The sequence below is a fragment of the Siniperca chuatsi genome, linkage group LG19 (genome assembly GCF_020085105.1).
Source record: "Siniperca chuatsi isolate FFG_IHB_CAS linkage group LG19, ASM2008510v1, whole genome shotgun sequence".
In the NCBI taxonomy this organism is placed as follows: domain Eukaryota; kingdom Metazoa; phylum Chordata; class Actinopteri; order Centrarchiformes; family Sinipercidae; genus Siniperca; species Siniperca chuatsi.
The window spans coordinates 18,315,420-18,341,416 of NC_058060.1; the positions used below are offsets into that span (position 1 = coordinate 18,315,420).

Sequence of the window (25,997 nt, forward strand, 5' to 3'; positions counted from 1 at the left end):
AAGTCCCAGAAAAACACGCTAAAACTTTATTTCTAAATTATGTGATAGGCTTTATCTCATGATTCTGAACCCAGTATCACAGATTGTAGTGGTGGAAAGTATCTAAATACATTTACTCACTAGTTACTTTACAAATTCAGCAGTGGTGGAAGATGTACTCAGATCTTTTACTTAAGTAAAATACCACAAGTCTTGCATTCAAAACTTTATTTATTTACTTAAAAGTACAAACGTTTTAGCATTAAAATATACTTAAAGTACCAAAAGTAAAAGTACTCATTAAGCTGAATGGCCCATTTCAGAATCATGTACATTATATAATTCAAATATAATTATTGATGCATTAACTGCTGTCTTCAACCTTTTTTGGAAGTGTGTTAAACTCGCTGCATAGATGTACTGTAGCTGTGCAGTGAGTTTGATCCACTCTCCAGAATCTAAGACTGACATATGTACCACCATTAATCTGCTTATGAGTATAAGGAATTGTAATTAGGAAATGTTTCTTTGTTGGCATACTTCAAAAAGCATCCGGGAGGTAATAATAAGATCTCCATATCATAAGAGAAAGGAAAAAAAGTCTTATCAAGAAGTAAGTTTATGTTTCAAGATCAGATCATCTTCTAGTCTACTGGGTGATCCTGTGGTGCATGTTGTTTCTATCATATATACAGTCAATTCCCTTCAGGAACAGCATTCAAATGATGAGTCAATGAAATGACTTCGTTCACCATAACAAAAACATAAAGCCTGATTGGTGCAGATAAAGTAGAATCTTCAATTTAAAATGTTTCATATCATTGTACCATCATTTAACATGTATTGAACCTGTTTTAACTGATAAGATAAGATTCACCCATTGCTTCTACACTGAAATGTGAAAAGTGCAGCAAATTAATTAGATTGATCGCAGTGAGGAAACGTGTTTTCCACACTCTCTGTTTGGAGGTCAGAGGTCACAGTCAGCAGAGCAGCTGCTGGTGAGGTGCTGTGGGATTTTCAGGGATTTGCTCCAGGACAGTTCAGCAGGGCAGATATTTGGCAACACAGGCTGGGCTGAACCTGAATCCTCAGCCGAAGACAGGCCACTGTGCCACCCAGCTGTCTTATAAATGAAAGTAAGGAGGAACAAATAAAGTGTAACATCCATCAGTTCTGGAGGGGAAGTAGAAAGTTTCAGTTCCCCATTAAACACCTGCTGAGTCAGACTGTGACTGGCAGTTTTACATCAGAATTTCCTAGATTGAGGACCTTGTCACATAAATGTTTGGTGCCTGAATTTTAATATTTAAGTATGTGGCATAAAAAACGTGTTTTGCATTTAGCTGAAACATCTGTAAAGTTAGGTGTTTCTCTATATCTATCTATATTTATATGATTTTATATATGCTTTTGCTTGCTTTGTCCCTAAAATGTCAGCGGTATGTTACAAGTATTTCTGTTATTTACTACTTTTTTATAAGCTCAATAATAACTAAAAGTCAGTAACAAAGTATTTAGATACATTTGAAAAATACCCCAAATTTTGAATAAACATCTAAATTTTGTAAGTAAGGAGTTGTGGCCGGTTCTATTGTCTTCATTGGACCTCTGTAACTTTTGGATTTGAATTAATTCTGCCCTGTTTCACCCCAAGAATTTCCCATGTTTGCTTTGTTCTTCACTCCAACTAATGGGTGCCTCACCTCTGTAATCCTCTATGTCTGTGTTACTCTGTGTATCCTTAAATCTTCTGCCACTATATACTAACAAGTCTGACCATTTAAACCAATAAATATGTCAACAGATACTTTATTCAAGCAAATATGATGAAGAAGATAAACACTATAGACAAAATATCCAAATCAAATGCAGGCAAACCAAAAACAGTGGTCTGTAAAGTGTTATTATGAGTATGTGATATAAACATATAAATATATGTTCCATAAGATTCTCTTACACAAATGTGGAATATTGTTATCATTAATATCTGACAAAAGCAAATGCGATAACTGGAAACACATCAATCTTATTAGGCACATCAAACTTGTAGCATATGTACGTATATATGTGAGTAAACTCAATACTTTTCTTCACTAGATTCACTCATTGTCTCTGGCTGTGTTTCAGCTGGTGGTTCAGGCTCCTCCACTGTGTATGCAGGCTGCTCAGGGGCTTCTGATTGGTCAGCAACCTCTTCTTTTGCATTTCCTGTTTGTTCTGAATCTGAAGCTTTGGGTTCTGCTGCAGCATCGACTGCAGCCTTCTCCTCGTCTTTCTGCGCTTCAGACTCCTTGCTTTTGCTCTCCTCGTTGTCTTTGACCTTTTCCATGGGAAGAGTCTTAGTTACAGATTCTGCAAGAGAACAGTCATTAGTAATCATTTCATCATGACAAAATTACGGCATACTATAATGTTTCAGATATCACACACACGTATGTCATTTCAGCCCTCGCACCATTTCGCTTCTGCATTTTCGTTCCAGTTACTGTGGTTTTCATCTTTTCCTTTGGGGTATTTGGGCCAAACACCACATTTCCCTCTGCATCAGTCCAGTATGAGGTTACCCCCAAGTCAGGCGTTCCCTCTGTGATCTCCAGCTGAGAGGAGAAAAACTGGAGTTAGACGTCACCATGTAAAAAAAAAAAAGCCCTGCTCTAATCAGAATTAACAATCACACCATCCAAAGAATGATGTCCACTACTCACCCAGGAAGGTCACTGAGGTCAGAGTAATCCAGATACACTTGACTACAAACAATGAAAACTTTCATAATATAATCAATCTATCCAAATCTGTTTTCACCTGATATTTTACATTTTATAACCCATTTAATTTCAAAAGGGGTGCCTCCATTGCATCATATCATATATCTGAAACACAAGGAAGGATATTGCTTCATATTAAGAATTATTGTCTTATTACAATCAGATTCTTCAACCACTTTTAAACCAGTGATTCCCAAATTAGAAAAGTAAGAACACCCTATGTAATGCATGCTGTTTAGATATATGTAATTGAGTGGGTAATTTTAGCCCACTTTGTAATAAGGACCTTTGTCAATCTATTCAGTTTAAAATGATATCTAAGTAAGCCATAGAGACAACCCTTAAGACTTGTCAGACGTACAGTAGTCCTGGTCTGTTCAAGGAATAGTTTGACATTTTCAGATATAAACTTTTTCAGTTTCAACTCGCTGTGAATTAGATGAGAAGATCGACACCACTCTGACGCCTGTTCACTATAAATCTACAGCCAGTAGACGGCAGGAGAAGCTTAGCTTAGCATAACGACTGGAAACAGCTAGCCTAGCGCTGTCAAAAGATAAAGAAATCTACTAACCAGCATTTCCAGACTATCTCTTCGCCGTGCGCAATGACTTCCAATCCACTAAAGCAGTAGTAGTAGTAATATATGTGATAAAATGGATGATGAAAATGACCATTTATAACCTTTATCTTACAGAAAAACCTTATATATTTCTACTGTATGATAGTACCGTTGGATGCTGGTGACCAGGCAATAGGGGGAAAAGCATTAGTTTCCTCTCAATTACATTCAGGTGAGCTTGATTTTGTTTGCTCTGTTTGTGCTCATCTAAAGGTGAGTTGTTTAGTGTATTTTTTCCAGAGCATCATCAATCAAGCACACCGCGGTTACAGTAGAGAGAGGGGGTTGTCTCCATGCTGGTGGTTGATCTTCGGGCAGTCCGAGTCTACAGAAATTGTGACTGGCAGTGAAAAAAGGGAAGAGTCAACTGAAATGAGAGAGTGAATAGTGAAGGGTGGAAGGTTCAAACCAAAAGTGAGACAACTCAAAGAGGAAGAGGAGGAGGAGGAAGTGGGGAAGTACATGCTCGTTTTTATTAGTCATCAAAAAACAGGGGAATAGGAAGTGATGCAATAATCACTATTAATGAACAGTCTTCATTACAGTGGCATCGTTATCATCATAATCACGAAGAAAGGAGGCATCATAATCATTAATGATGTACTGTGAAGGGGATGTCATAACAATGGTGAATAAAATGAATAACAATAGTGACAGTGGGCAATCATACAGTATTCACTACAGACAGGGAGACAATGCAGTGATGTCATGATCTCAACATTCAAATGACTGTGAATAATAATAAAACAAGACTAAATGTAAAATCTGATGAAATGGCACATTACAATGTTTTAGCCCATTTGCAAAAAATTTTGAAAAATAAAAAGTCCATCGGAGACAGCATTTTCAACCAACTCATGGCGCTAACGTTAGATTAATCAACTAACTAGCCACAGCTGCTAAAATCTAGAATTGATAAGCCTGCTTTTGTGTACCTCTGTCTGAAATATAGGACCCACTGTTTCAAAAATTACTCAGAGGAATTGCAGATTTTAGCAAATGGGATAAAACATGTAAACACATTCATTTGTCTCCAAACTAACTTCATGATTTCTTACTGACTTAGTGTTGTATCCTATCAACACAACATGTCTTTAACTATTATATCTTTGGCTTTCTTTTGTCAAGTTTAGTTTTTTCTTCCAAAGCAAACAAAGTAAAATTAATGTCAACATTTGCCTCTCTGCATGCCACAACTTTACACAAACAAAAACTAAAATTGAACCAGTTTTGCAACATTTTTGAGTGGACATGATATCACAAATAGCTTTTTACCTAGTTAGATTTGTAATTATTGGACCAGATAAGTACATATTTCTTATCATTTTAAGCTACTTCACCACACTCTGGATTTCTCTCTGAACTGTTGGGACATTTCATTTCAGATTCAGCACGTCTAGAGTTAATTTTATATTCTACACAAAACATCTAACAGACCCTCAAGCCTTTTTTCCTTTAACTGTTTGCAGTGTTTTTCATTTATACATATTTAAGATTTGGACCACTTTTATTTTTTCTTGCCGCCCGCCTCTTCAGGGATGAAGACACTTACGGTGAAGTCCCCGCTCTCTGTGCCGTACTTGTTCTTCACCAGGATGCTGTACTTGCCAGAGTCCGACGTGTTCACAGCGGTGATGGTGAAGCTTGCAAACTTGCCTGACTCAAACTTCAGGATGCAGTGGTCGTCGGACGTGAGCTCCCTGTCGTTTTTCAGCCAGGTGACCTCTGGCATGGGGTCGCCCGAAATGTTGCAGGTGAGATTGAGGGCCTGGTAAGAGGACAAACATGCAAAACACACCCATAATATTATACAATAATAACAATTACATTTAAGCACTTAGTCACTGCCACCATGAGAGAGCAGAGTGTCTTTCTTGAGGACAGTATAACAAGACACATGGCATTCTGTTTCCCACACAATAGGCCACATATAATCAGAATCAGCTGAAACAGTTTACCTTGCCCTCCTGTATAGTGACCACATCAGGCAGGCCTCCTGCTACTCGAGCACGATCTGAAAGAAACAGTATTAACTTGTTAATATTCACAGTAAATAAAGGTTTTCCATAAAATAAAAATCCTGTATAAAAACATTAATTGAGCAAATGTAAACACGTTAGAAAGGAAAAAAGTAACAACACAAAGTAAAAATGACCACGTTGGACTAAAAGCAAGTCATCAAAATTGCTATTATGATTTTAGCACATGCAAATGGATAAAGGTCTTTTAGTCCAGACCTGAGATGAGAAAGTCAAGAGTCTTTAAATTGAAGATGACACTTCTATACATAAGGCCATTAAATATAAGGGTTAATAATACGGGTTATATGACCTGTATTTGTTTTGGTTAACATCCTAGTTGCAGCATTTAAAACTCCATTATAAAGTATTCTAAACAAATATGTATGTATAACACGTCTTCTTGATGATTCAACAGCTGCCTCATACAGGCAAAACTGCCAAACACCAAGCCACTTTAAACAATATCACTTACTTCTCTCTGCAATAGCAGCAGCTCTGAGGAGGTAAAAAAAGAAAGAGGGAACGACAAATTAGGTCAAAGGTGCTGGGAATCAGAAGTGAAAGTAAAAGCTTCCACTACTGCTACTCGTACTTCTTTGTGTATTTCCTCAAATCAGAAAAACTGTAGGTTTAAATTTACAAACAGCTTGTCTACTCGGAGCATTAATACAAAGCTGACGCCAATGCATGCTGTGATCATGGCTACAAAAACCTAATTATATGATAGTTATCAAGTAGTTAGTAACTTACTTGAGTCTCTTGAATTCTGCAAAAGCATCATCAAATGCTGCAAAACAAAACAAAAAAAGGATTTGGGCGTCTGGTTTATTGCCCAAGTGAATTATACAAGAAATTTGGCTTGTGTAGGATACAATAAATGCATCTGAAATCTGAATTATAAAAAAGTAAAAGTGGTCATCAAATATCTAAAAAACACATTTAAAAACCACATTTAAAACATTGGTCTCTGGTCTCTAATATGCATGTTGGAACCTGGACCTTGGATTTCACTGAAGCTACGAAAACTCACTGGTTGATAAGAAATAAAGATGAAACAGTAAAAGAAGCAGCATTAAACTATAGTACAAGTATACCATCGTTGAAGCTAAGAGAGAAGTTTCAAATATGCTGATGGTCTCACCTTGACCAGACAGCTCAACAGTCCTCCTCAGGCCACCTTTTCCATCGTTGAACTCAATGGCATATTTGCCCATGTCTTTCTCTGTGGGCTCTGTGATCTGCAGCCACAGCTGCTCTCCCACCACACCACTCTTTATACGGTCAGAGAAGGCGATGGCTGAATCCCTGTCAGAGAGACAATACAGACATGGAAACACAGAAACATGAGGAAGACTACAGGTGATAATAATACCAGAACTAACCAATTAACTCTCACATTGGTGTAATAAAATGTAGTCAAGTAATAGGTGTAATTAAAAATGCAGATTGTTAAAGAAATCGGCTTAATTGCAGTTGTTAGAGTGACTTTAACTAATTCATTTTAATAACAAATGTACACATGGTTGGGTAGCAATCTACGCGTGTAGCAATGTAGACACTGAACGCACTTGTAGTGCCATGTCACTTGGAGTAAATCGTTATAGTAGCTGACGAAGGTGTAGAGTCGGATGCCGTCATCTGTGCTTGTGATCTTCAGCGGAGTGGAGGAATTGGCTGCAATTAAAATAAAAACCACAAAGAGGTGATTCAAATATTTATTTTGGGTAAAATGCAAATTTAAAATGAATCAGGTACCAAGTTATTTGGGGACAAAATGTTTATCTTCTTACCGATGAAACTGAAAACTTCATTCATCAAGTCTTTGAAACCTTGAAGAGAACAAGATTTGATCATCCTCAGTGATATATTTGCTGCAGACATGAGGTAACTGGTTATCTTAGGGTGTGACACTGCAACGTTACCTTGATCTGTCAAATTCAATTTGGAAGTGTCCTTTCCTCTGTCATCCTTCAGAACAACCTCGTACACACCAGAATCCTTCTTGGAGATCTGACGAGAGAGAGCAGGAACGTCAGGTTCAGTCGTGAAACAACAAACGAACAAGGAATATGATTTGTATTCATCTGAAAAGGCAAGCTTTTCTCTTCTGCTATGGGTGCTGCAGAAAACACATATATGACGCAAAAGCAAAAAAGCCGGCAGACAAACGACCAAACACTAATTTTAAAAAAGCATTCTCAGGCAGAACGGCAAAACCAGAAGTGGCCGTTGGCCCATGTTGACAACAGATAACTGATCCCAACTTTTAGTCTTCTCCAGATTAGGCTGTCGGCATAGTCTGCTGTGTCTGCAGGGGAGTCGCGCTGAAACGGGACACATGTGACATCATGTTTATATATGTTATAGACTACCTGGAAGGATGTCATGTCACTGAATGCCACTCGGACAGACGTTTAGAGACGACACAGTGGGATGATAATGAGTTATGAGATGCAGAATGGAAAAGAGGGTTAGATGAAATTTGAGCGAAAAGCAGAAATTAAAACAGAGAAGAAGAAGAAGAAGACAGAACAGTTAGAGAAAGAAAGTGATAACGGCGTCCAGAAATTTAGTGTGAATGAATTTAATGGCACCGTTATGTCTTAAAATATGATGTTACCTTTGTTTTAAAGAAAGGTAATGCTGGTTATTTATAACAACACCTTTTAGGCGTTTCCTAGTGTAATTAGTCAAAAATAAATGTTTTAACAACTCCCTTTTGATCATTTCTGTTTTACTCCAACTTACTCAGCTCTTGTGGACCAACATTGAGGTGAAAGACGCCCATAAAATGTGAAGGATCCATTTATCTTTGTGCAAGGATTCCACCGTTTACATTCATATATGCAAATGAATTCCGAGACAATTATACAGTACAGAAACATACATAGATATACATAGATCCACACTTCCCGCAGGTTTCTTTTGTCATATTCTTACCTGAGCAATTTCTAGTTTCAGCACTCCCTCGGTGAAGCCCAGATGCTCGTCTGCTTTGATCTCGCGTCCGTCTTTGTACCACAACGCTGAGGTCTCCTTCTTTATGTTGCCAACCTAAAATGCAACACAACAGAAGGGTGTGAAAAATGAAGACACTCCCAGTTTCTCTTTTAAAGAGTGCAGCATGAAAAAAATCTGTCTCACCTTGCATTTCAGTATAACGCAGCACTCTGCTGTCACCTCATAACCCAAATACTCGATAAAGTGAGGACCTGGAACAAAGGTGGCAGTTATAAAAATGGAAATCGTACCATGTAATGCAAACGTAGATCAAAAGTAATTCCAGTAGAGCTGCAACGTTTAGTCGATTAATCGATCAGAAAATCGAAAGGCCAACTTCTCCAGTGTGACTGAGTTTCTGCTTTTCTCTTTATATCTTTGTAAATTGAATATTTTATGGTTTTGGACTGTTGGTCAGACAAAACAAGACATTTGAAGACGTCTCCTTGGGCTCTGTGATACTGTGATGGGCATTTTTTGTTCTTTTCTAGACAATACAACTAATTGTTTAATGAAGACAGTAATCAGCAGATTAATCGATAATGCATGAGTAATACGTGAGTATTTAGGACTGCGATACTCATAATAGTGAGTGTGTCATACCTTGCTTTCTGATCCATTCTTTCCTCTGGAACTCTGATTCCTTCTGCAGCTCCTTGAACACTGCAAATATAAAGAGTTTGCAACATCAAACAACCACGTGACACTTGTTTGGTTGCTATTAAATTATGTGATAACATGAATGTAGTTTGGGATCAGTATTGCCAGATTGGACTGACAAATAGTAACCCAATCAGAGCCTAGAACCTGCCCAATTCGAGTCGATTTATTGGAATATAGCAGTGTTTGAACTACGAGGGAGCCAGGGGGGCTTAGCTCCCCCTAATGCTGCAATGAGGAATCATCTGGTCATGTGCAGGGTGCTTTTATGTATCACAGCTCATGGGCTGCTTTCATACACCATTGTTTTGTACATGTACGCCTATTAAGCATAGGTGTACATGTACAATTACATTAGCATATTATAATTGTATTATTACTGTGCGTGGATTTGGTGTCAGATTGGCGAGTCTCAACAACTGTTTGAGATGCTCTTCCACTATGTGCTTTCTTAAATGTTTTTACTGCCCTCCAGTGTCCATAACTTAAAGTTGCTGAGCTCTGCATTACGTCTGTACATACTAAATTTAACAGGTTTTGGAAGGCTGATAGAAAACCAATATGTTTGTACTGAAGCTGCCAACAACTGATTTATTGCAGCACTTTAAATAATTTGTATTTCTATGCCAAAAAGTAAGCATCTGCTGATTCTCCATAGGGTTTAGACTCTAAAACAGTATTTAAACTGAACAAAACTCTCACTGAAGTACAGCTCACTAGAATTTTTGATTAGGAACATCTTCAGATTTTTTTATTTGACTGAACATACCGTCTCCTATCAGTACCAAGCTGGACTGGTTGGTAGCTTTCCCATCCTGCAACTGGAAGGTGAAGGTGCCCTCATCTGCCGGGGTCAGAGACTCCATGACCATCTCAATCACACCTGTGTTCTTGTCGAAGTTCATCTTGTATTTCTGCAAAACAAAGACAGCACCTTTTAACTAATAATAAATAAGAGTAAATAATTCCTAGATATCTTATGAATGCAGATTACTGAGGGTTAATTTCCTTTTTTGTTTACTGACCTCCCCCTGAGAGAGAACGTTATCATTGAAGACGTAATCTACTTTGCCGTTAGCTGACATCTGCGCCGTCTGCAGCCAAAAGCGAACTTTGCCCTTCTCCAGCAGCTCTACAGCCAACTCTGACTTCAGGGGAATAACTAGTTTGAAGAGGGGTTGAAGAAAGAGTGAGAGCCAGCTCAAAGAAACAGTCCAGTCCATGACAAACTTAAAAACAGCAGTGATGACATGCGATGCTGATACACTCACTGGGGAATTTGTGGTCATGACTGATCTCCAGCAGCCTCTTCAACTCTGACAAAGATATGAGAAAGAGTTTCATAAATAGAGGTCAAAAAGCAAGAAACTGAAGTCATTTATTTGCATTTACTTGAAACGTGTGGTTTTCTTTGTATTTTGTAACCTACCTTCCTCAGAGAGAGTGTAGCTGGATGAAGCACCATCAGTGTGGGTAACAAGACAGGAGTAAACGCCAATGTCCTCCTCCCCAGGAGTGTTGAAAACAGCTTTGGACCTGCAGGAAAAACACAGTGTAGGAGTAATAAATAAGAATACTGAGTGATCATCAAAGAGTCTCAACTTCAAAAATACTCTCATCTCACTTGTTTCCCTTGGTCTCCATGGTCAGGCGGGATGAGTCTGTCATTTCCTCGTAATTCTTGGACCACACAAATTTGGAGTCGGGGGTCATGTCACAGCATTCAAAGTTCAGGGAGATGATACCGTTATCATCAACGTCCACAACTATCTCCTTGGTGCCTGAAACCCAGAGAAGGTAGTTTTACAGCTTGAAATAATTAGCTCAGTTCATTAACCTTTTCTCCTACCTGGTTTGGTCAGAGCTGGGACCGGCTCTGTCACGTCTGAGGTTTTTCCAACGCCGGCTTTATTCTGAGCGCGCACACGGAACACAAACGTCTCTCCTTCCTTCAGATTCTTAATCTGCGAAATGAAAGAAAATAACCGAATTACACACCACCTGCTGCCGCACGTGTAAATGAATCTCTCAGAGAAAAGTACTCAGCCGGATGATGGTGACCTTGATGTAAGTCTTCTCCGTAGCCTTATTGTTGACTCCTCTCCACGCCTCCTCTGGTGCGTCCGCTTCCTTGATGTCGATGTAGAACCCGTTGACTGGATCACGGCCCTGGTACACAGGTGGTTTCCACAGCAACACCAGAGAATCGCTTCGCACCTCTCTTATCTGCAGGTCATGAGGAGGTCCTGTGGTCCAAAACAGAAACACAATTGAAATACACAGGTAGGCTAAAAAACTGACATTCAAGGGGTCCATAAATACCTCACAAGTGTTTGTAATGATGTACACAGAAGAAGGAAAAATGACTGCACACTGCATTCTTGTTCCCTGTTCCCTTCCTTGATTGCATGTGACATTTTAACAGCAGACTGTCTTCCTCAGGTAAAGGTGAGGATGTGAACATGCATGTATATATAGACAATTGGCAAATTAGATCATTTTTTATAAACCAGGATAATGCCACAAGTCTCCATCTCTTAAGGATGATTTCACAGTCCCTATGTAATTGAAACCAGGGGTGTGGACACAAATAAGACTTCAGACCAGAATCTGATTACTTTAAACTAGACAAAGTAAAAAAAAAATCAGACTTGCAACTGGACTTTGACAACACCAATGACTCGTGACTTTACTTGAACTTTAGCCTTTTGACTTTTTCAAAACATCTCACCAAAGTACTGCAGCTGGCTGGCACATTTACAGAAATGTTGATTAATGTGTGTTGTCCTTAGAAATAAATAAATTATATCAAATTAATGATTTGATATGGCACAAAGATTAGAAATTAGGTTGTATAAAAGTGTGCCACAAATCAACTTTTCATTTTACTGATAATTTATGTCCTTTCAATCAATCCAACAGCAGCCAATCACAGCGTGAGCAGGAGGAAAAGTTCTGTTCAGGACATTAAACACAAACTTTAAGACTTTAGAGTTTGACTTGGGACTTGTTGATTTTGACTTGGGACTTTTATGTTTTTTATAATTGGTGTTTTTTCATTTTTCAATTTCTCCATGGGGACAAATAAAGTATATCTTATCTTATCTGTCTGACAACTTTGGAAAACAATGACTTTGTCCCACCTTGATTGTAACCATCAATTAAAGTACTTTTGTATTTTTTTTTAGTACACAAATATATTTATAAAATAGTTACATGTGGATTGTGTGATACATTTTTAGGAGGTGAGGATATGAACATATCTCAAAATCAGTGTGTGTGGTCATTTTTCCTTTTTTGTTCAGTTTTCTCTCAGTAGGTTTATAGGTGGTCTAGCCAACCTGGCACAGCGATGGTCCACTCCTCGCACAGGAAAGTGTCACTGGGCAGTGACGGGATGCCGACACCTGCCATGTTGGCTGCCCGCACCTGGAACTGGTACTTCCTGTTCTCCTTCAGGTCAGACACCTGGAGACAAAGGGACATGATCTCTAAAAGCTATATCAACTGAACCGTGTATTTGGGTTGAGGAATTTAACATCAACTCACCCTGTAGGCCCTCTCGCTGACAGCCTTGATGTTGGCCTCGTGCCACTTCCCCGGCACGCCATCGATGACCTCACGGTAATCCACAAAGTAGCCGGTGATGTCAGCACCCCCGATGAAGGTTGGCTGTTTCCAGGCCAGCACCATGGAGTCGCGCACACACTCCAGGACAGTGATGCCATAGGGTGGAGTAGGGGAGGCTGAGATGACAGAAAACTGAAATTAACACCATAACGCCTCAGTAGGGGAATAGGGTGAAGTAATGGGAAACTGAAGCATTACAATGAGGTGATACTTTTAATTCCCAAACATATTTTTACACCTCCAGACAGCTGCTTTAATTTAATACTTATAAAAATGCATTTCATGAGTTTATTGTAGCTTTGTAGATCCTGTTGAGCTTCAGCATCTCATCACAGAAAACCTTTCCATGTACAGCAGGTATTGGCTGGCTGTATTACAACTCACTTTCTTACATGGCCAAAAAGTGACTGAAGTCACCACTGGATTGTGTTCAATTTAAAGGCAATAGTAGGTGAATACCTGCTGTAACAAAATATTGTCAAACCCACAACACAATTGCACCTTTAACCTTTTATATCAGGCTTTTGTATTATGATTTGCTTAAAGGAACAGTTTGAGATTTGGGGAAATATGCTTATTCGCTTTCTTGCTGAGAGTTAAATGGAAAGATTGATACCGCACTCATGTCTGCATGCTAAATATGAAGCTACAGTGAGGCGATGGTTAGCTTACCTTAGTATGTAGACTGTAAATGTAATTAGTGAGATTCAATGGTGTTGGTAGGTGATTTTCATTTTTTACTTTTGGACAGAGCCAAGTTAGCTGTTTCCCCCAGTTTCCAGTCTTTATGTTAAGCTAAGCTAACTGGCTGCTGGCTGTATCTTCATATTTAATAGACAGACATGAGAGTGGTATCAATCTTCTTAATTATTTCTCGGCAAGAAAGCAGATAAGCATATTTACCAAAATGTCAAACTTTTCCTTTATACTATTAATTAGAATGGGTAAAATAATTAGATTTTACATACAATTTGTGGTAAGAAAATACTAACAAAGGACACTGATTTCTGTGACTTGGACAAAGAAGTGACTGTGAGCAAAAGGTCTCTCCAAAAGCAGGATCGTGTAACATGATGATAATAAATTGGCCTGTCGTACACAAATAGTCACGTGAACTTGATACCCTCCCCTTTTTAGGGGTGAGAAGTTGGTCAAAGTGTCTGAGAGGTGGACATCTGAAGAAGTACACTGTGCACTACTAAAAAGGTCTCAGGTCACAAGTGTCCTGCTCTTGTGTTGGTTGGATGACCCACTTTTCAAGTACAGGGTGTGATTAGCTGGCTCCTGCCATGATTTACTTACATGTGTGTTTGTGTGTTAAAGTGCTCTGAGTACTCAATGTGATGGCAGGTCCTGAGGTGCCAGGTGACTGAGGCTGAGCCACCAAGTGAGGAGGTTTTGGGAAAGTGATGGCCAGCAAAACTATTGACAAGCGTGACTGTGTTGAGTTAAAAGTCTGGTGGTGTTTTACAGTGACTTACCTTAAAGAGGAGACTACCAGTAGATCACTTCAACAACTTTTTATTGATTATTATATGCCAAAAGCCTGTAAATGTAAAAGTAGAACCTGCAGAACTGATGAAACAAGGGAAATCCTTCTCTTATTACACGCTGAAGTCAGGGTAGAGTATAAGTGGGGGGACGTTTTTAGTGGTTTTGTTTTGGAGTTGACGAAAAGATTTCCATCTCTGACTGGTGCTCACCTGCCGACTCTCTCCTGGGCCTTGCTGTCTCCCGATTAGCAGAAGCACCTACAGAGAACTTACGTGCCTGTTGGGCCTCAGGCTCATTGACTGTCTCTACAGCCTGATCCTGAACCTCAGCAGTGATTGGATCTAAGTGTACAGCTGTGGCTATATCAGTAAGTGAGTCAGAAACTGAGTCTGACACAGACTCTGAGACCAGGTCTTTTGCTAGGTCAGGGGCCCAGGACACGCTGCCTCTCTTGCCCCCCTTGCTTTTACTCTCCACTGCGTCGGGCTCTGCGAGGCCTGAGCTAGCAGCCCTGGCCCCCTCCCTGGCTTCAGTGTTAGCCTGAGCTTTATTGAGCTTTTGCATTGTGTCAGGGGGGGACTGGACAGTTTCATGCGTGCCCGTCCAGCGTGGCCTGTGCTCAGTTAGTTGGCCCACGTTACCCCCCGGCCCCATCTCCGGTAACACACCATGAGGGATGCCGCCCCCTACAAGAGTTAGCAGAGAAAAGCAAAAGAGGCTTTTTAAGAACAGGCAAAAGATTTGTTCACAAGTTTACAGCTCTTCTCAGTCACACAACATTCAGAGAGCAAAAGACAGAAAGCAGTATTCAGTACATCAGCCTATCAAATACAGAAAAATGTCTTCATCTGTCTGGGAGTGAAAAATGAAGACAAGATGATCAACAAGTGACATCCGTGTGAGGAGGTGAGTAGGCTTCATTTGTGAGCATGCAGGCGAGTGAAGTAGAACAGCCAATGAGTGTGGATGTGCAGGCTTTGCACCAACCCTTTATGAGAATTACACTGTACTTTAGTAACAATGCCAATGGATTTCATCACCTCCTAGATTTCCACTCAAAAGATGAAATAATTGTTGCGTTGAGACTGAAAGCTACAGCACACCAAGATCTAATTCACATGAAGTAGTGTAAATGTTTTTAGCTTTTACTGTTTTTCCTCAATATTAAGAACTCTGAGCTGTAACTTTTCTTGTATGAAATGTAAATTAAGTAAATTAAGTTTATTAGTAGTAGTGGAAGTAGTAGTAAAACAGCGCATTCCATTCTTTGTAATTTAACATAGTAGAAATGATTGTGTTTCCTGACAACATTACCAATACGTCTTTTCTGCATGACTGTGCAGAGACATTGACATTGGCATTTTTACTGTGTTTCATAAGGGGGAAACAGAGCATGCTGCTCAGCACAAAGCTGGCCAGTGAATGAGTGACATCCAAAGGCTGAACGTTATGTTCATTATAATGCAGAGGGACTTTAGGGAAAACATGCAGGAGATCAGAAAGAGTGTCTCTGACAATTATCACAGCAGCAGGATTGGTCTGTTTTGCACAGTATGTGATAGAGCTGGGCTCCAATATTATAATTATTATTATTATACACATAAAAAGTAGAACAATCTAGCAGCACTAAGTGTCATGGGACTATGTGTGTGTTAACAACATAACTCAGATCTCATTTATAGTCTTGTCATTAAAATTCAGTTGACTATCGAACAGAACAATACCACTGCCAGGTTAGCTGCTAAGAGAGAGGTTAAGCAATTCAGTTTAAGGGTACCGGTGGGGAGGGAGAGGTGTGTGTGTTGGTACCTTTAGCACCATGTGGGGTTGCCGACACGTCTTGTGCCCAGGATAGGTGAGGGAAATGGGGGGTGGAGGTGGTGGTGTGTGACATTGGGCTGGTTTGTAACGACCGCTGAATTGGATCGCACTGACCCAAATTAGAGGAAGTCTACAAGCCCTGACCCTGACCCTGCCTCAGGCTGTGCAGGGAGGAGGAGGAGGGAGGGGGATAGATGTGGCTGTACAGGGTGGTGGGTAGGTGGGGCACATAACAGTGCAGAATAACGTGACAAGGTGACAGAGTGACAGAGTGGAACCATGGTGGAGAAAGTGTGGGAGTATAGATGCTGATGATATAAAGAAGTGAAGACATATCTCAAAAGAGCAGTGGTAATATCAGAAAAATGACGATTCTTGTGTGTTTTTCCTAAATATTTGCCATATATTCCACCCTTAGGGATAATATTTAAACTACTCAACAGTCTGTGGTGTTCAGTGCATTTCAGGAGTCATTTTGTGGTGAAATGTCCTCTTTTTAGCTTTTGAGCTAGCTTTTTCTAAAGCTAAATTATTAGAAAAACACATGGCTGCATTGTATTCTGTACAATCTAGTGAAAATGCTATAATGAGTAATATCTGTTGCATCTGCAATGATGATTTCCTTCTCTATAATTGTTAAAAGTTACTGTAAAATAGTCTAGAATGAAGCCCTTTGTTTTTTTCAGTCTGAGGGATATTACAAAAAAATACCTTTTCTGTTAGAACCATAGATAGCTTAAATATTTCTTGTGAAATTAAAAATCATAGAAATATCCTAACATAATATATCCTAATATAATTGTCTGTGTTAATCCATGGAAGTTACAAAATATGCACTAACAGGAAAATGAATTCAGAAATGCAAGCTACAATACCAACAGCTGATTTTTAAACATTATTAAAAAAGTTTTTTTTTTTTACATATACAAACAACAGGATAAAGTGTCATTCTTAGTATCCTCTTACTCCTGCATTAGCTTCTTGTACTGAGGTATGAACCCTCAGTTTTACTCACCAATAGCCGCCTTCACCTCCACAGGCTCAGACTCCTGGGAGAACTGGCTGAGCCCTGCTGCGTTCACTGCCCTCACCTTGAACACGTATTTCTCTCCTGTCATCAGACCATGGCAGATGAACCTGCAAGTATGTTTGATCAAATATGACAGAGGCAATACATTTCTATAAAAACAACTGGCCTATATAAACCTTAAAAAGAAAGCAGAGTAATTTTACCTGGTAGCATTTACAGGCTTGTTGTTGCATGGCTCCCACACGTTACTGCCTACCACACTCCCCTCAATGTAGTAACCCACCAACTCTTTGGCCTCACGGGACGCTTCCCAAGACACAACGACTGATGTGTCTGTGTTTCTGGTAGGGACAACTTTGCCTGGGGCAGATGGGATATCTGTGGACCAGAACATTTCACATTTTTTGGGTCATTAACTGAGAATGTAACATTGATGCTGTTATGATAGATGTTTGTGTGTGTTTTCAGACCAAGCTTGTCGCCAACAGTGGTGGCCTCAGTTGGGTCAGATGGCTCGCCGACACCAGCGGCGTTGCAGCAGCGGACGCGGAAGCTGTAGGATTTCCCCTCGGCGAGATCAAACAGCGCAAAGCGAGGAGACTTGACTGGGATCTCTGTGTTCACCCTCTGCCAGCTGTCTGTGCCTGAGACACACTGACAAACAAGGATACAAACTGTCATCTGGTGCAGAAACACTGGCATGTAACAGTTTTAGTTAACAGGTTGTGGGGTTTTCCTTTAACAGGTATGTAAGAATATGTTGTAAAATAGGTATAATTTACCTTTTCCACGTAGTACATGACACCCTCAAGGCCTTTCTCTCCAGGTGGCTTCCAGCTTAGCACCACATAGTTCTTGGTTGCCTCTGTCACCTGCAGGTCAAGAGGTCTGCCAGGAACAATGCCCTCTGATGGTCAAAACATAAAGAATTCATGTCACTGGGTGTCGTGGGTATGACTGGTACAAATCATGGTATTAAAAATTTGATTTCCTACCTGCAGGCTCCTCCTCTGTGACAATGATTTGGCCGGTCCAGGGAGCAGAGGTACCTGACAGCAAGTAGATGATCATCATGTAAAAGCTATGAATCGGATGTGAATTATGATTTTTTTTTTTCAGGTTTAAACATTTCTATATTTTATATATATATTTAATATTCACATGTTTTTACTTGGTCCATTTTCAAATCAAAAACTGTGTTTCTGACCAGAATTGTATCTTAGATAGTGATAGTTGAAAAGCCTTTAAGACATTAAAAAGTGATCGAACACACATCAAAAATGGAAAACAATGAAAGCAATTAATTTAAACAACATTCCTGAACCCTTATTCTACTATTTTGCTTTTTGAGTTAATAAAGCTCTTTAAATATTGACAAGAGACTGATGTTATGTTTGACCATGTTGTATGTTGACATACAGTAAAGGCTGCTGTACCTCTCATGCGGGCGCGGTCAGCCGGGTCCATGGCAGCCACCGGCTCAGAGACTCGGGACGGGCGGCTCATGCCACTCTTGTTGACGGCACGCACACGGAAAGTATAGGAGCGGCCCTCCACCAGGCCAGTGACGGGGAAACGGGCAAACTTAACCGGAGTGTCATTGCACTGGATCCAGTGGGTGGTTCCAACCTCACATCTGTGCACATATTACAATTTAAGTCTTACTGACATACTGAAGTTTTTATTCAAATGTTTCCAAGTAATTACCATTGTGGGGGATTTAGTACAGCTGTTTGATTTTAAAATATTCGTCAGTGACATTCTTGCTTTTGTTTTATTGTCAATCAAGGAGTCACCAAGGTTGTATTGTCTTATTTTTCCTCAGATTTTTTATTGATAAGAAGTTCTGTAGTTGGAACTCTTTTCTGTGGTATCTATCCAGTTTGTTTTGTAGTTTTCAAAGCAAACCATTTTAGCTCTGTTGGGGGATTTTTCCATGGAAAGAAGTGCCTACTACGGAGTGTGCAAAAAAATCAAGGAGGAGTTAAATCACCAACAATGTCACAGATTATTACTTTAAAGCTGTGATTCTCCCATTCCTTTAACTCTTTAAGGGTTTTATCCAGATGACCACTGCTGTGAGACGATTGACGGACATTTTTAGCATTGTTAGAAGTAAGAGTTATAACAGGCAGCAACATATTGACTCACCTGTCCACAAAGTAGCCCAAGATGGAGTTGCCACCATCAATAGCTGGCTGCTTCCAGGTGACAATAATGTAATCTTTATTGGCATCCAGACAGCGCACATCCAGAGGGGCACCGGGAGCTCCCTCAACCTCAGCATCAGCATCTAACAGTAACAACACCGTAAGGATTGTCAGTCTGCATTTTTTCACATTTATTTACCTTTGAGCCAAAGATTTGTCGATAATGTAATGATTCTACTATAGCTGGCTGTTTTAAAGTGCCCTGTGCTGAACTGTGTAGCTGCAGGGCTTAATGCCAGGAACATTTCTGGTCCTCGAGTCAAACACAAGCCAAGAGCAATCAGCTCCAGGAGGACAGAATTAGCAGTAGCCCGCCCCAGAGTGAAAGGGGATAAGAGAGGTGACTCTTAAGGGAAACAGTAGGGTAAAGCCAGGACACCTACAGTAGTAATGTCTACACTACAGACAAGAGTTGCATCATAAAGTAAGAGCATGTATTAACTGGGTACATACTGTATGTTGCCTGTATTTTACCACCTATAAAGGCAGTGTCTCAAATTATCTACAAAATGATACTTTCTAAAAATTAAAGAGGAAAATTTTTTTCTTAAAACAGCAACTTCATTGAAGGATCACTTTACATTTGAGATTTATCATGATGAGGCCTATTATAACAGCATACTGAGAGATACGGAAAGAGGAGATAAAACAAGAGGAGATAATTATAATGAGTGTGTTTACTCACAAAGAGCAGTGAGGAAACTGGGCAGCCTATTGTTTCTCCTTGAAGCAGATATTTACAGTATTTATCTGCACTCACAGCCAGACTTATTCCATAGCTGAGCTGTAGAGCATTTTGTACCTGGCCTCTTCTTTACTGGGCGACCCTGAGCTGCAACAGAGGAGCAATGCGGCCTATTTTCCGGCATGTTCATACTCAGTGTGGCTCCTGTGTAGAAGCTGAAGCTTTAAAGGTCAAATTGTCTCTGAAGGCAGCAAAGATAAGCTTCACTGACTACTTTTTCCACGGTATTCAAACAGATGCCAGGGAGTTGCCACTCTGTGGGGTCTTTATTAGAGGTATCCTATTTAAAACCACTCACTCACATTCAAACACTTTGACTATTAAATGTGGAGCTGTCATCAGGTGCCAGAGGACGTGCTGTTGTGGATTTGACCTTGATCTAATGACATACTTGACAAAAACAAAGGTGGGGGCATCAGGCTGCATGAAGCTTGTGTTGACTAGGATTGCAGTGAAAATATCTTAGCTATGTAACATTTTATAGAATTAAAGGCTTGAGGACCTTTTCTAAATGTGCATGAAGTGAGGTTTTAGAACAGGCTTTACTGATGTGTTGATATTTGAACAACGGTCAGCATGACCACGAATGAGCCAGAGTCATAGCTTACAGTCCTCTGAAGGAGTCTCTGGCTTGGAGGCAACATTGGAGCAAGATCTGGATAGTTATTTTGTTTTGGGGCATGTGCATAGTGAGCTGTTCCTAAATACCTAAAGCACAAAAATGCACTCAGTTAAAAAAAAGAAATTAAATCAAAAATGTGTGGTAGGATGTTTCTGAATGAGTGTATGTGTACATGTATAAGTTTAGAGGGGTCGAAACTGTACCTAATGAGATATTTTACATACAGTAGCAGCCATCTTTACACGTTAGAGAGTCATCTAACTTTTTAATGACAAGTTAGGGAAGGTGTACCTACCTCTGACAAAGATATAGGCTGAGTATGTTTCATATCCGGACTTGGTGGTGACACGCAGGGTGTACAGCCCCTCGTCCTCTTTGTTGAGGTGTGTGAGCGTCAGTGTGGCTCGATCTCCACTCCAGTGGATGTGGTTCCATTTAGAAGGAGACAGCAGAACATCTGGATAAAAGACGGAGGGTGTCTCAGTAACATGCACTACTAATATAATCCTTCTTTACAAAACAATATACCAAGCAGAGACATGCAAACGCAAAATCCTAATTTATAGAAAAGAACTATACTCATTTCATACTTTTTATATATGCAGTTATTCCAACCAAAGTAATGTATGTAATGTGTTTCTGTCAGATGAGACAAATTATAATAATAATTTGAAATCTCCACCATCACAGTGATATTCATACAGGCATCAGATCTGGAATGGCTTTGAAAAGTTTGGAGTCATCTGCTTACTGTCTCTGTACCACTCGATCTCTGGCTGGTAGCGGTGCAGGTTAGGGTAAATGATGACCGTACATCCCAGACTCATGGTCTCACCCTCTCTTCCAAACGACACACCAAACTTATCAACAATGTGAGTCTGGAAGGTGATGCCATACTCAGACACTGGGCCATCTACAGACAAAGCAAGAGACAGCAGAGTCAGAGCTTGGTATTAAACATGCATACTCATAACAGACAGGTGGAAAGACTGATGAATTCAAATCAAGTGAAAGAACAAAACATAGCACTGTGAAAGAGACAGAACACTATCACATCAATAATCACATCCACAGAAAAAAAACCCCAAAACATGAACAATACGCTAGATTAGAACTTTACAGCCAGACAGAAGAAGGTGGAAAAGAGTACATGTATCACATGTGTGAGAATAAAGGGCAACAAACAAATACAGACCAAAAGAGTGACTCTGAATCTACAGTACAGTGCTCACAAAAAGAAGTGGGGAAATATACAACTTGTTGTCATGCATTAAACAGTGAAGCACAACAGATGTGAGAATCTGAGTTGAAATTGAAAAACAAAATATTCAGTGATTTCAGTTGTTGTAGTTAAAAAAAATACAATTAGGACCTTTATTTACACATTTACAATATATGTAGGATAAAATAATTATCTATAATTTGTTTTCTACTTAATATTCATTGCACCATCTATATATAATGTCCATAGTGCCACTTGTAAAATATTTTCATAATACTGCTCTTTCCTGCCTTTATGCACATATTTTATATCCTGCACTTGCTTATTGCACTTCTGGTTAGACCTAAACTGCATTTCTTTGCCTTGTACTTGTACATGTGTAATGACAATAAAGTTGAATCTAAATCTTGAATCTAAATAAAATAAAAAATCAACTTTGTAACTGTTTGCTACTTTTACCAATACATTCTACCTCCAAGGCTCTATTTATTAAGGTAGATACTATCAAATGGCAACAAAATGTCATTTAATGCAGATGCATCTGAAGAAAATTCTCACAGCAGCACAGCTGTGTAAAACAAATTAGCCAAGAATTGCAAAAATGCTTCAGAGCACTGTCCTTTTACAGAATGAAAACATAAGCTCACAAGGTTGCATAATAGCAACATTGTTGGTTTTCAACCAGAAATGCTGAAAAATCTGTCGATTTTTCCAGGTTAACTACTTAAGGAGAATACTGTGAACTCTAAAATTCTATACAGACAAGAGAGGCCATGCATGGACGCAGTCAACGTGGTCAGTGGAAACATCAAGTTCACCAAAGCATTCAAACCAGATTCCTGCGACCCTGTTACCTTCAGTACTGGCCCCTGCATTGTCACGGCAGCATCAAGGAAACAAAAACGTTGTTATTGCAGTAGCACCCACTGTCTTCACAGCCCCAAACCCACCCATCACTGCAGGTCAGTCATGTATGAGCAGTTATCCATAACCCAGCATGAGTATTGTTAATAATATCAAATTATTTTTTTAGAATGACAAATAAATGCATAATGATAACATTAAAGCTGCATTATTTTAACATTGAATCAAATGACTGCATGCAATGTGAAATCAGTCACTTGTAATGACAAACCCACAGAGCATTATTACACAATTGTTTAGCTTTGTGGAGCTTTTTATCCTCTTTAGGCTCATTGTTTTGGTTTTACAGCCAGCTGTTCAGTCTCATCTCTTTAACCTTGTTTTCAGCAGCATAGGGCAGATGTTTTCACCAAATAGGCTCTGATAAAGCAGCTGTACGGTACATGCACAGCGCCAGACAGCAAACAGAAAAAGTTAGCAACTAGCTGGTGAAGAAAACATCTTGCAGCTAAAGACACAGATATTTTGAATGCTAATGTTGCTCAGCATCTGCTGTAAGTATAAATAAGCAACTGTTTGCTAACACATTAGCTGTAACAACTTAGTAAGACAAAAATATGTCAAGGCGGTGTCTTTCAGCTTGTTCTTCTGCCCCCTAGTGGCTATAAATCAATGAATGCAGCTTTAATTCCACTAAATTAAAAACAAATACACAGTAAATTCACACTTACGTCTGGGTGCTGGCAGGTACTCATCAAATTCACCTTTGAACCCTATAGACAATAGCAGCAGTTGCTATTAATACATACAAGTATACTGACAAGATATCAATATCATTTGAGAAATCACATACAACTTTACAGATGCCACGTTTCATAAATACATAAGACAGTGGGCTTCTAATTATTATAGCACTTAAATTACACTTATTACAATAATGAGAAGGAATAACCAAAAAACTTTACACACTGATGGTGCTGACTTATGGTGAGCTACAGTTACTGCTTTTTTGTTGTGATTTGAAATAATTTTGTGATCATGAGAAAACAGTTTTGAGAGCTTGTTTGTGTCGAGAGCATTGGGGTGTGATGGTTTTGAGACTTGATGAAACCTACTCTTAACAACGACGGAGGCAAATGCAGACAGCTCTCCCTTGGAGTTCATGGCAGAGACACGATACTGCGCTGTGTCGTCAAAATCACATCTGAAAGAGGAGAGCATCAGGTGATCAATGTCCATGATACGCACATTCTGTCTCTTACGGATTCACGTGTACAGTGCCCTTCCCCCACCTCAACCTCAGCCCTCTCAACCATGTAAATAATACCAACTATGTGAGCCCCGACTGTAAAGCGTCCCATAACTGCTGGCCAGGAATACTCTGGCAATAAATAGACACCACGGGTGATGTCATCTGCACCAGCTGGTGTGGGTACATGAAAGTATCTGTGTGCTGTACATAATTGAAACCAACAGTCAGACTGCAGCACACATACATATACATGTTCTACTAAAATGTGATAAAGACAATCTCATATCGTTCCTCTTTGTGAGTTTTAGCTGCTTGTTGAAATGGTGTTAGCTATCTTTAGACATGCTCTTTGTTATCTGTGGCAACCTCAGAAATAGTGTGGCTCTTTTCTGGCTCACATTCCCACAGTGTCTGGCTGTTTTTGCAAGTTAGGCAGGGACAAAGGCAGATATCAACACTACTATACCTCACATAAAGACTGAAGCTCTGGTTCTTCCCACTGGGTACAATCATGATTGAAAGATTGTACCCACCTACTACTCGTACGAGTAGGTGCTGGCTACAAAAAAGTCTTTGACTGAAGAGGGTTACATTCAAACAATCCAAATGAATTACTTAATTCACTATGTGTGTAGGTAATTTGAAGAATTGTTCATTTAAAGAAAATTAATTTATTACTTGTTATATGCTAAGTATGTGTAAAAAAATATATATTTGGAGTATTTTTATAGCAAACTCTCTTTCTTTTCTTTCCTGTTACTTTAAAACATAAAACATATTTTTGATCACTGCACTTGAACTCAGGGGCAGCTGCATAAATGTATCCAATCAAATGTGATTTGATCATGTGAATTCATCATGCCTAAGTTGTAAGTGCTAAAGATGGCAGATTAGCAGTAAACCCAAATCTAAACTTCAAATTTTCCCTCCAGAAACATAATTAGAGGCATCATTGACACTACTTCCATTGGTCTGTTATCAAGATAAATAATCTTAGTGGCTGTGTTAAACTCAAGTGAAAGGGCCTGAGAACTGCATTCTTTCTTAAAGCCTGTGACAAAAAGACTAAAAGAAGAAACTATTAACGAGCCAAGCTAACGTAAGAAAAAGAACTCTACACAAGCTGTATGCAAATTCCAGTACTTTCCGCAATGTTTCCTCTGGATCTACAAAACCCATTATGGTGGTGACATGTTATGGTTATTAAACTATGGCACAAGATGTTTCAGTGGCTTTTTAACACCTACCTGTTAATCTCCAGTGAGTGCACGTTGTATCTGCTCTCAAGTTTATACTTGCCAGCATTGGAAAGAGGGTCAATTGCCACATTGTTTTTGTACCTTGAAGTGGGAGGCAGAAAAGATGGAAAAAGACAGATCAGAGGAAACAGAAAGAATAGAAAAGGATGAAAAAGAATCAACCAGCTGGAGCTCAAAGGAACGAGCAGGATGTTGAGAGGAAAGAAGCAAGATTTAAGGTTATGAGTGATGTATGTCTGTGACCTACCAGACGACCCGTGGGTCAGGCCAACCACTGACAGTGCAATGCAGCCGCACACACTGTTTCTCCCACACAGTGTGGGAGCGTGGTTTAATCACAAACTCTGGGGGGTGCATCAGGCTGTCTTCGTTCATGCGCTTAAAGTGTTCCTCGTGTTCATGGATCTACAAACGGAACAGTAGTTAAGCATTAAATCACTCAGGATAACTGCACCTTTGCCAACCATAAACTGTGAAACCAAACAAACAAACAATAAAAATCCCCATAATTTCACCAGGAATTCACAATGCATGGTTGAAGCAAAAACAAAGCTTTTATACATGCAAGATGTATGCAAGATGTATGCATAACATGTGTGTGTTGTATAGCTAATAGGGGTGTTGAGGCCCCGTCTAGTTGTGCATCCAGTAACTCAACACATAATATGACAACACCATTGGGACACTGCTTCCCTGTGTCTCAAGAAACATGATCTCCTGAGGAATTTGTCACCAGGCTATCTGGCAGAGTGGAGACAAGATAAATGCAGTGAGAGAGTCACTGTGGCTTTTATGATG

The 25,997-nt window shown here is 39.6% G+C and overlaps 1 protein-coding gene across 11 annotated transcripts in view; it reads right to left on the reverse strand.

Moving 5' to 3' along the window:
- Window positions 1-1,775: 1,775 nt before the first annotated feature.
- Window positions 1,776-25,997, reverse strand: part of myom1b (myomesin 1b) — a 28,762-nt gene continuing 4,540 nt past the window's right edge. For 4 of the 11 annotated variants that reach the window (XM_044177164.1, XM_044177173.1, XM_044177170.1 and 1 more), the window contains 38 exons: window positions 25,447-25,604; window positions 25,188-25,280; window positions 23,804-23,892; window positions 23,420-23,461; window positions 22,679-22,693; window positions 21,354-21,515; window positions 20,898-21,059; window positions 19,177-19,318; window positions 18,462-18,661; window positions 18,021-18,074; window positions 17,808-17,932; window positions 17,496-17,679; window positions 17,229-17,403; window positions 17,011-17,132; window positions 14,843-14,860; window positions 12,600-12,796; window positions 12,392-12,518; window positions 11,112-11,296; window positions 10,900-11,014; window positions 10,675-10,831; window positions 10,480-10,586; window positions 10,322-10,366; window positions 10,076-10,212; window positions 9,820-9,964; window positions 8,994-9,053; window positions 8,535-8,602; window positions 8,331-8,444; window positions 7,655-7,714; window positions 7,313-7,400; window positions 7,181-7,219; window positions 6,959-7,064; window positions 6,532-6,695; window positions 6,141-6,177; window positions 5,863-5,885; window positions 5,328-5,383; window positions 4,922-5,137; window positions 2,438-2,579; window positions 1,776-2,334 (listed from right to left, as the gene is read on the reverse strand). In XM_044177164.1, the coding sequence (XP_044033099.1) occupies window positions 2,060-2,334; window positions 2,438-2,579; window positions 4,922-5,137; window positions 5,328-5,383; window positions 5,863-5,885; window positions 6,141-6,177; window positions 6,532-6,695; window positions 6,959-7,064; window positions 7,181-7,219; window positions 7,313-7,400; window positions 7,655-7,714; window positions 8,331-8,444; window positions 8,535-8,602; window positions 8,994-9,053; window positions 9,820-9,964; window positions 10,076-10,212; window positions 10,322-10,366; window positions 10,480-10,586; window positions 10,675-10,831; window positions 10,900-11,014; window positions 11,112-11,296; window positions 12,392-12,518; window positions 12,600-12,796; window positions 14,843-14,860; window positions 17,011-17,132; window positions 17,229-17,403; window positions 17,496-17,679; window positions 17,808-17,932; window positions 18,021-18,074; window positions 18,462-18,661; window positions 19,177-19,318; window positions 20,898-21,059; window positions 21,354-21,515; window positions 22,679-22,693; window positions 23,420-23,461; window positions 23,804-23,892; window positions 25,188-25,280; window positions 25,447-25,604 (4,404 nt within the window). In that variant the 3' untranslated portion in view covers window positions 1,776-2,059. Of the gene's footprint in view, window positions 2,335-2,437; window positions 2,580-3,820; window positions 5,138-5,327; window positions 5,384-5,862; window positions 5,886-6,140; window positions 6,178-6,531; window positions 6,696-6,958; window positions 7,065-7,180; window positions 7,220-7,312; window positions 7,401-7,654; window positions 7,715-8,330; window positions 8,445-8,534; window positions 8,603-8,993; window positions 9,054-9,819; window positions 9,965-10,075; window positions 10,213-10,321; window positions 10,367-10,479; window positions 10,587-10,674; window positions 10,832-10,899; window positions 11,015-11,111; window positions 11,297-12,391; window positions 12,519-12,599; window positions 12,797-14,842; window positions 14,861-17,010; window positions 17,133-17,228; window positions 17,404-17,495; window positions 17,680-17,807; window positions 17,933-18,020; window positions 18,075-18,461; window positions 18,662-19,176; window positions 19,319-20,897; window positions 21,060-21,353; window positions 21,516-22,678; window positions 22,694-23,419; window positions 23,462-23,803; window positions 23,893-25,187; window positions 25,281-25,446; window positions 25,605-25,997 lie in introns of those variants that run through there. The other 7 variants (XM_044177165.1, XM_044177166.1, XM_044177168.1 and 4 more) reach the window with 7 other exon arrangements.